This window comes from Anolis carolinensis, chromosome 6, assembly GCF_035594765.1.
Source record: "Anolis carolinensis isolate JA03-04 chromosome 6, rAnoCar3.1.pri, whole genome shotgun sequence".
In the NCBI taxonomy this organism is placed as follows: domain Eukaryota; kingdom Metazoa; phylum Chordata; class Lepidosauria; order Squamata; family Dactyloidae; genus Anolis; species Anolis carolinensis.
This window is the reverse complement of record NC_085846.1, coordinates 23,976,201-23,986,281: the sequence shown is the minus strand read 5'-3', so window position 1 is coordinate 23,986,281 and position 10,081 is coordinate 23,976,201. Positions and strand designations below refer to the sequence as shown.

The 10,081-nt window shown below is 45.0% G+C and overlaps 1 protein-coding gene across 1 annotated transcript in view; it reads left to right on the top strand.

The window, feature by feature from the left end:
• The first annotated feature begins 2,350 nt into the window (after positions 1 to 2,350).
• The window catches only part of LOC100556126 (G protein-activated inward rectifier potassium channel 1), a 37,665-nt gene continuing 29,934 nt past the window's right edge, over positions 2,351 to 10,081 (top strand). The window contains exon 1 of the mRNA XM_003222673.4: positions 2,351 to 5,115. Coding sequence (XP_003222721.1) covers positions 4,465 to 5,115 — 651 coding nt within the window. The 5' untranslated portion in view covers positions 2,351 to 4,464. The remainder of the gene's footprint in view (positions 5,116 to 10,081) is intronic.

Below are 10,081 nucleotides of genomic sequence, written 5' to 3'. Positions count from 1 at the left end.
TTGTGAGGTCTGTTGGAAACTAGGCAAGTGGGGTTTATATATGTGTGGAATGTCCAGGGTGGGAGAAAGAACTCTTGTCTGTTTGAGGCAAGTGTGAATGTTGCAACTGGCCACCTTGATTAGCATTGAATGGCCTTGCAACTTCAAAGCCTGGCTGCTTCCTGCCTGGGGGAATCCTTTGTTGTGCTTCTGGAATATGGCCATACAGCCTGGAAAACTCACAGCAATCCAATGAATCTCAGGCCTCATCTAAGGGCCCTTCCACACAGCCCTATATCCTAGAATATGAAGGCAGAAAATCCCACAATACAGTAGAGTCTCACTTATCCAACACTCGCTTATCCAACGTTCTGGATTATCCAACGCATTTTTGTAGTCAATGTTTTCAATATATCGTGATATTTTGGTGCTAAATTCGTAAATACAGTAATTACTACATAGCATCACTGCGTATTGAACTACTTTTTCTGTCAAATTTGTTGTATAACATGATGTTTTGGTGCTTAATTTGTAAAATCATAAACTAATTTGATGCTTAATAGGCTTTTCCTTAATGGCTCCTTATTATCCAACATATTTGCTTATCCAACGTTCTGCCGGCCCGTTTATGTTGGATAAATGAGACTCTACTGTATCTGCTTTGAACTGGGTTATCTAACTCTACCCTCCTTTATATTTCAGTTCAAAGCAGATAATGTGGGATTTTATTCAGCTGTGTGGAAGGGGCCTAAAAAGGTAAAAGGTAAAGGTTTCCCCTGATGTTAAGTCCAGTCATGTCTGACTCGGGGGGTTGGTGCTCATCTCCATTTCTAAGCCGAAGAGCTGGCGTTGTCCGTAGACACCTCCAAGGTCATGTGGGGAAGGGGCCTAAGAAGTCATATAATATCCAGATTATTTTATTTGAACTAGATTACATGTCTCTTCTTCTTCTTCTTCATTCAGTCAGTCATTTCCGACTCTTCGTGACCTCATGGACCAGTCCACGCCAAAGCTCCCTGTCGACCGTCGCCTCCCCCAGTTCCTTCAAGTTCATGGTCGGCCTCTCTTCCTTTTTCCTTCCATTTTCCCCAGCATCATGATCTTTTCCAAACTTTCCTGTCTTCTCATGATGTGGCCAAAATATTTCAACTTTGCCTCCAATATCCTTCCCTCCAGTGAGCAGCCAGGCATTATTTCCTGAAAGATGGACTCGTTGGATCTTCTTGCCGTCCAAGGCACTCTCAGAATTTTCCTCCATCACCAAAGTTCAAAAGTGTCTATCTTCCTTCGCTCAGCCTTCCTCATGGCCCAGCTCTCACATCCATAGGTTACTATGGGGAATACCATTGCTTTGACTATGCAGACCTTTGTTGTCAGTGTGATGTCTCTGCTTTTCACTATTTTGTCAAGGTTGGCCATTGCTCTCCTCCCAAGAAGTACAGTAGAGTCTCACTTATCCAAGCTAAACGGGCCGGCAGAAGCTTGGATAAGCGAATATCTTGGATAATAAGGAGGGATTAAGGAAAAGCCTATTAAACATCAAAATAGGTTATGGTTTTTCAAATTAAGCACCAAAACTTCATGTTATACAACAAATTTGGCAGAAAAAGTAGTTCAATACACTGTTGTGTTATGTTGTAATTATTGTATTTACGAATTTAGCACCAAAATATCACGATATATTGAAAACATTGACTACAAAAATGGCTTGGATTATCCAGAGGCTTGGATAAGCGAGGCTTGGATAAGTGAGACTCTACTGTAAATGTCTTCTGATTTCCTGGTTGCAGTCTGCATCTGCAGTGATCTTCATGCCTAGAAATATAAAGTCTGTCACTGCCTCCAGGTTTTCTCCTTCTATTTGCCAGTTGTCAATAGGTGTGGTTGCCATAATCTTGGTTTTCTTGATGTTTAATTGCAGCCTGGCTTTTGCACTTTCTTCTTTCACCTTGGTGATAAGGCTCCTCAGCTCGTCCTCACTTTCGGCCATCAGAGTGGTATCATCTGCATACCTAAAGTTGTTAATGTTTCTTCCAGAAATTTTAACTCAGGCCTTGGAATCGTCAAGCCCCGCGTGTCGCATGATGTGTTGAATAGGGAGGGTGAAAGTATGCAGCCCAGCCGCACTCCTTTCCCAATCTTGAAACAGTCTGTTGTTCCGTGATCATAGAATCAGCTTAAGCGGCTGAGGGGGAAAAGGAAGGGGAGTTGGTGTGAGTTGAAGTCCAAAACACCTGGAGGGAGGGCCCAAGTTGGCCCACGCCTGGTAAAGATGCAGGTGAGGAAAGCCCAGCTCCCAGGATCCTATAGCATTGGACCCCTCTCTCTTTCCAGACGCCTCATCAGCACATACACAGGGTGCTGCTGGCTGCCAATGCCTGTCTGCGGGTGAGGAAGGAGAGAGGAAAGGAGGAGGGACCCTCATTCGGATTCCTGCCGCTTCCCCGCGGCTTCCTTCGGCGGGACTTGCGCCTTTTGTGCCGCTCGCTCTCTGCCTGGGATGACTCACGGCGCCCCTCCCTCGCCCTGCTGCTGCCGCTAAAGGGGGAATCCCTGCAGCTGTGTCTCTGTGGCGAGGAGGGCAGTGGGAGCCCATTCCCCCTCTGAGAGAAGGAAGGCAGTGGGGAAAGAGACACGAATGCCAGCGGAAGACCCCCAAAGCGCACCATGGAGCGGGGGCCACTAGGCGGCGCTAGAGAGAGACTCCAAGACTCTGCCCGGATCCTGGGACTCCTGATAGATCTGCTTCGGCTTCAGCAGCAATTGCAGCCTCCTCTTCTTCCTCCTCGTTTCTACATCTCTTGAATTCTCTCGCCTTCCCTCCGCTGATAATACCTGCTTTGGCCGGGAAAGAGATCCGAGTAGGGAAGTTTCTAAGGCAGCCTTGGATCCAAGCGAAAGTGAAGCCGCCTGGATCTTAAAGGAGAAAGAGAAGAGGAGTGACTCCAGAAAGACATTCATTCTCTCGGCGCCGGTGGGAAAAGGGACTCCACAATCTCAGCGCCGTCGGGTCTTGGCACCACGTTGGAGGACTTCTGCTACTCCAGCTGTAGCCATCTCTGCCCCCGACCCAGCCTTGGGCATCTTCCAGAGCTCTCCAAGCCATCCATGCAAAGAGAACATCCCTGGTAAGTCAACCAAAGGAGCTCCCAACCAGCAGAACCATCCCATAGTCATTTGCCCAAGCCAACTGCCTGCCTGCCTGCCTTCTGCACCATCCTCCTGAACAAACATCCAATGTTTTGGGTCCAGTTTTTCGTCCCTTTTGGCATTGGACCAATGTGCAGAAAAGGCAACAGGGATCGGCACTCCAGTGGCACAACTCGCTCCCCATTGGTGCCTCTCTCGCCCTTTTAAGACAGCAGTGTGTGCCACCAACCCTTGAGGGAACTCTCTCCATCCATCTACAAACCCATTTATGGGAAGAGGACCTTCCAACCTTTTAAGCCACAGCAGTGTGTGCCACCAACCCAGCCTTGTCCATTTTAAGGGAAGCTTCTCTCCATCGCTCTATAAACCCACTTATGGGAAGAAGACACTCTTCGTAAGTCAACCTGAGGACCTTCCAACCTTTTAAGCCACAGCAGTGTGTGCCACCAACCCAGCCTTGTCCATTTTAAGGGAAGCCTCTCTCCATAGCTCTACAAACCCACTTATGGGAAGAAGACACTCTTCGTAAGTCAACCTGAGGACCTTCCAACCATATAAGCCGCAGCAGTGTGTGCCACCAACCCAGCCTTGTCCATTCTCTCTCCATTGCTCTGAAAATCCACTTATGAGAAGAGGACACTCTTCATAAGTCAACCTGAGGATCTTCCAACCGTTTAAACTGCAGCAGTGTGTGCCACCAACCCAGCCTTAGGCATTTTGAGGGAACTCTCTCCATTGCTCTACAAACCCACTTATGAGAAGAGGACTCTTCTTAAGTCAACCTGAGGATCTTCCAACCTTTTAAGCCACAGCAGTGTGTGCCACCAACTCAGCCTTGGCCATTTTGAGGGAAGCCTCTCGCCATCACTCTACAAATCCACTTATGGGAAGAGGGCACTCTTCATAAGTCAACCTGAGGACCTTCCAGGCAACACACCGTCGAGCAGAAGGGAGTCATTTGCTTCTGTGCCAGTCTCCTGGGAGGAGAGAAGGGACACAAACATCTGACCATCTGGGTCCAGTGTGTGCCATCTGGCATGAGCCCAATGCGCAGAAAAGGCAACCAGCACCTACTGTCGAGTGGCACAGCAATCTCGCTGTGAACGAGTCCCCTTTGTGTCTCTCTTCTTGACATCAGGAGATAGCCAATATTTCTTTCTTGGCCTGCCATCAATTCCTGAACATGCATTAGCCCCTTCCCCAGAAGAAAAAGGACTGCAGTGAGGTGACGTCAGTTTCTGTATCTGAACCCAGAGAAAGTGGTTGCCTGGTCTAGTTCTTGCTCCGGCACAACCTCAGAAGAACCTACTCAAGGTCCTTCTTCTTATACCAAGGATGTCGGTGGTGCGGAGGAAGTTTGGAGATGACTACCAGGCTGTGGCAGCCTCCTCTTCCCGGAGGAAAAGGCAGCGCTTTGTGGATAAGAATGGCCGCTGCAATGTCCAGCATGGCAACCTGGGCAGTGAGAATAGCCGCTACATCTCTGACCTTTTCACCACCCTGGTGGACCTCAAGTGGCGCTGGAACCTCCTCATCTTCCTGCTGACCTACACAGTTGCTTGGTTGGTCATGGCCTCCATGTGGTGGGGGATTGCTTACATGCGGGGGGACCTGGAGATCCACCACGGCCACACCTCTGGGCACAACCCCTGTGTGGCCAATGTCTACAACTTCCCCTCTGCCTTCCTCTTCTTCATCGAGACAGAAGCCACCATCGGTTATGGGCACCGATACATCACCGAACGCTGTCCCGAGGGCATTGTGCTGTTCCTCTTCCAGTCTCTTCTGGGCTCAGTGGTGGATGCCTTCCTGATCGGGTGCATGTTCATCAAGATGTCCCAGCCCAAGAAGCGAGCCGAGACCCTCATGTTTAGCCGGGCTGCTGTCATCTCTCAGCGTGATGGGAAGCTCTGCCTCATGTTCCGGGTGGGCAACCTGCGCAACAGCCACATGGTCTCAGCCCAGATCCGCTGCAAACTCATTAAGGTGAGTGGAAGGGGTTCCTTCCTGGGGAATAGATGGCAAACGTGACCTCAATCTCAGGGATACAAAGACCTAAGCAGCAAATGACCCTTGATAACTAAATCACACCTGAGAAACATGCAGCCCTTTGGCTCTTGTTGGCTTCCCAGATTCCATCATTCTCAGCCAGCATGTTTCGTGATTAGGATATATGAGGGCGGTGTAGCCCAAAACCTCTAGAGACCCATAAGTTCACCAATCCTAAACTAGAGCAGAGTTTTTCAGGCTGCTCCTCCAGATGTTTTGGACTTTAGCTCCCACAATTCCTAACAACTGGTCAGCTGGCTGGGGTTTCTGGGAGCTGAAGTCCAAAGCACCTGGAGGAGCACAGTTTGAAAAACACTGGGCTAGAGTATTGCACATAGATATGGGAGAGAGCATGGAGCCACCAGTGGCACAGCGGGTTAAAAACTGCTGAGCTGCTGAACTTGCTGACCAAAAGGTCAGTGGTTCAAATCCAGAGAGCGGGGTGAGCTCCTGCTATTAGCCCTAGCTTCTGCCAACCTAGCAGTTCAAAAACATGCAATGTAAATGGATCAATAGGTTCCACTCCGGTGGGAAGGTAACGGCACTCCATGCAGTCATGCCAGCTACATGACCTTGAAAGTGTCTATGGATAACGCTGGCTCTTCGGCTTAGAAATGGAGATGAGCACCAACCCCCAGAGTCAGACATGACTAGACTTAATGTCAGCGGAAAACCGTTATCTTTACCTATAGGAGAGAGCAGCATCAGGTAGTGTCTACCATGTTCAGCAACAGTGAATTACTTTTGGGTTTTAGTGTAAGGAACTGTAAACTAGGAAGCTATCCAAAGCACTGAATGAATGAGGGTTCAGTGCCTTGAAGCACTTCCTTTTAGAGTAAGGACCAAAATCCCAAACAGATTCACAGACCCATTGATATAAGAACCATAGCCATCATTTAAATCTTCACTATAGTTTCTGTCTTCAACCCGTATCTGTTTAATCTCATGGAAGTTCCTTGGTCTTAATTTCTCCATCCATAAGATGGGAAATGGGAAAAATAAGCATCACGGGGTTATTTTAATGGCAAGCCCTATAAAGCTGGTGATAAACCCACTTGAAAAGGAAAGTTGCTATTCGAATGGCAGATATGAGCCAACACTAAGCAGAGAGAAAACACTGTTTCCAAGGATAATGGATAAGGAGAACTGGGAGTTTGTAATATGGAGTTCCAAGGCAGATGGTCAAATGGCTGACATTTTGCCATTTGTTAGGCATTCTCAATTTTTCACTTTTTTGTTTGATATTTTACATTGTTATCTGCAACTATGAGTATCACGATTCCTTGACCTGCTGTCTTTCCAAACATTTTAGATTAGAGTTTCTGTAATACAGGATAGGGCTGATAGGAGTTACACTATGTACACACCTGAAGTCCAAATCATTTTTACTTTAGAATAAGATCCACTGAATTCAGTGGTGTGTTGTCCCCCTGTAAACATGCATTAAGGTTGGGTTTATAAAACTCACAGTTTCCAATGCCTTCTCCTTCTTTAAAATAACAACACTTCAAAAACCAAACAGCAGAATTGGGATGCCATCCAGTAAACAAAGCATGCAATTAAATGTTTGCAAACATATTTCAGTAACTCTAAGACGCCCAGAGTAGTTTGTTATCGTGTGGCATAATAAATAAATAGTGTATGAGTTAGGATGGTTTCGCTTGAGAATGACACGCAGACAGGTGTTGAAGTTTCTACTGTCTAATTTGAGTGAAGGCTCGGTTCGAAATATATTCAACGACAGCCTGGGAAGATAGAACATCTTATGAAATCAACAGTATTTTTAAGCATATACAAAGTGTCCTTCCATAAGCACTAATCGCTTAGCCAGCATTTGCGGATGCATACTGCATTGCAGTATATAGCTAAATAAATGGCTAGCACTATCTGCTTTGACTTCCCCAATCATTTGTTGGGGAAGGGGTGGCGATGCCAGGCCTTTTTCTTTCCCAGTTGATGATTAGTGCCATTGGAGTTGCCATAAGTGACCACCTGTTCAGTGGGAAAGATCCTCATGTGAACCCACTTGCACCCAACCCACTGCCCTTTGCGGAGGGATCACTTTGAAGCAGCAGGAAGAATGACGAAGAAGGTAGAAAGAGCAAGGGAAAACATAGCACACATCATTTGGGAGAAAGGGGGGAAATCACATGGGATGGCTCAGAGCCCTTTTTTTCCGATTCCAAATCCATGGGGACACAATTGGCAGTGAAGGTTCAAAAGCCCGCTTGTCCTTTGCCATAATTTCATATGATTCAGAGTGAAGCTCTGATATAAGTAATAATAATAATAAGTATTATAGTATTATTATATAAATATATATTAATATATTAATATAATATTACTATAGAATAATTATAATAATAAGTAACTAATATTATAATATATTGTATATACAAATAATATCGATAATATTATAATGTAATACAATATAATAATAATACACTATTTTAATTGTATATTATACAATTAAATTTAACACACTGGTGGCACAGTGTGTTGAACACTGAGCTGCTGAATTTGTGGACCGAAAGGTGCCAGGTTCAAATCCCGGGAGCAGAATGAGCACCCGCTATTAGCCCCAGCTCTTGCCAACCTAGCAGTTCAAAAACATGCAAATGTGAGTAGATCAATAGATACCGCTCAGGCGGGAAGGTAACGGTACTCCATGCAGTCATGCCTGTGGCCACATGACCTTGGAGGTGTCTATGGACAACGCCGGCTCTTCGGCTTAGAAATGGAGATGAGCATCAATCCCCAGAGTTGGTCACGACTGGACTTAACATCAGGGGAAACCTTTACCTTTACTTATACATTACATGTAATATTAATAATATTGCAATATAGCCATATAGTACAATATAGTAATATATAATGCTTATATTGTGCTATGCTAATGATATAATATATTGTATGTACATATAACTTGTAAGCCGCCCTGAAGGGCAGGATATAAATATCGTAAATAAATAAATAAATAAGTGAAAAGGAGTGCAGGCTCTGGCACCTAGCATTTGCTTTTACTGAAGTTAAGCCTTAGAGCAAGACTTAAGATAAGACACCCAGAGCCTACATTCAGGAAAATAAGGATGAGCCCTCCGTTGGGAAAAACAAGCATGAGGCTGGACTGGATTTGCACATTCTGAAATAAATGAATGCCCATTCCCTTCTAAAGAGGAAGAAGTGCAAAAACCATTTGAAAGAAGTAAAATCACTGCCATCCAAAGAAATAAAGCTCCTAAAACCACTCCGTCCAGAGTCTAAAATTACCTAAGTACAGCATTGCCCTAGAGGGGAGGAGGCAAAGAGGGATAAAGCAAGAGATGGAAAGGAAAGGCAAGAGACAGAAATGCCAATAGCAAAAAAGGAAGAAAGACATTGTTGAGTAAGAGTCGTGGCTGCATCTATTTTATTTACCATATTTATATCTTGCCTTTCTCTACTCCGAGGGGGACTCAAGGCATCTACTTGCTTGTCCTTTCTATTTTACAGTATATGGGCATGCAGCATTCACAAATTTGAAGGCTTTGTGATTGCATGGCCTCTCTTTCTGAGCTCTCCCAAGGTATTGGATTCAAAAAGTCATCATCCACAATCAGTGGGCTGCTGTGAGTTTTCCAGGCTGTATGGCCATGTTCGAGAAACATTCTCTCCTGACGTTTCACCCTCAGGCATCCTCAGAGGTGTGAGGTCTGTTGGAAAATAGGAAAGTGGGGTCTATATATCCGTGCAAAATCCAAGTTGGGAGAAAGAACTCTTCTCTATTTGAGGCCAATGTGAATGTTGTAATTGATCACCTTGATTATAATTGAAAAGCCTTGCAGTTTCAAGGCCTGGCTGATTCCTGCCTAGGGGAATCCTTTGTTTGGAGGTGTTAGCTGGCTCTGATTGTTTCATGTCTGGAATTCCCCTGTTTTCAGAGTTGTTCTTTATTTACTGTCCTGATTTTTGAGTATTTAAATACTAGTAGTCAGATTTTGTTCATTCTCCTGGTTTCCTCCTTTCTGTTGAAATTGTCCACATGCTTGTGGATTTCAATGGTTTCTCTGTATAGTCTGACATGGTGGTTGTTAGAGCAGTCCAGCATTTCTGTGTTCTCAGATAATATGCTGTGTCCAGGTTGGTTCATCAAGTGCTCTGATATAGTTGACTTCTCTGGTGGGATTAGTCTGCAGTGCCTTTCATGTTCCTTGATTCGTGTTTGGGCAATGCTGTGTTTGGTGGTCCCTATGTAGACTTGTCTACAGCTGCATGGTATACCGTAGACTCCTGCAGAGTTGCGAGGATCCTTCTTGTCCTTTGCTGAACGTAGCATTTATTGGATTTTCTCAGTGGATCTGTAGATAGTTTGTAGGCTGTGTTTCTTCATCAGCTTCCCTATGCGGTCAATGGTTCCCTTGATGTATGGTAAGAACACTTACCATAATCATTATGCTGGCGGGATGCGAAGCTGCGGCCATTGTAAATGAAAGCATGAGTTAAAGGTCTGATCTGTCTTAATATAACATAATTTCTTGTCTTCTTTCAAACTACAACATCCCCCAAATCATTAGCAACCTGGTTCTCACCTTGGGGATTAAAATATTACGCCAGAACCTTGCCAATCATATTTCAGCTGCTACCAATAAATACAAAATTATGCCCTGGATTTCCTCCTTTACATAATCTTGAATATTCTCTAATAGCAGAGCCTTTGAAGTATCTAGGTGATTATAACGACTCATGATATGAATAACCCATAAGGTTTTTGCTCAAGACAATCTCATACGCGGACATCTCCACCACTTGTGAATTTATCTTCCTCTCTTCTGTAACCTTTTCATTATATTCATTAACCTGTTCCAATAATCGTCTTTAACCTCTCTGGTGTAGAACCACTTTGAAATAATTTGGCAGTAAGATT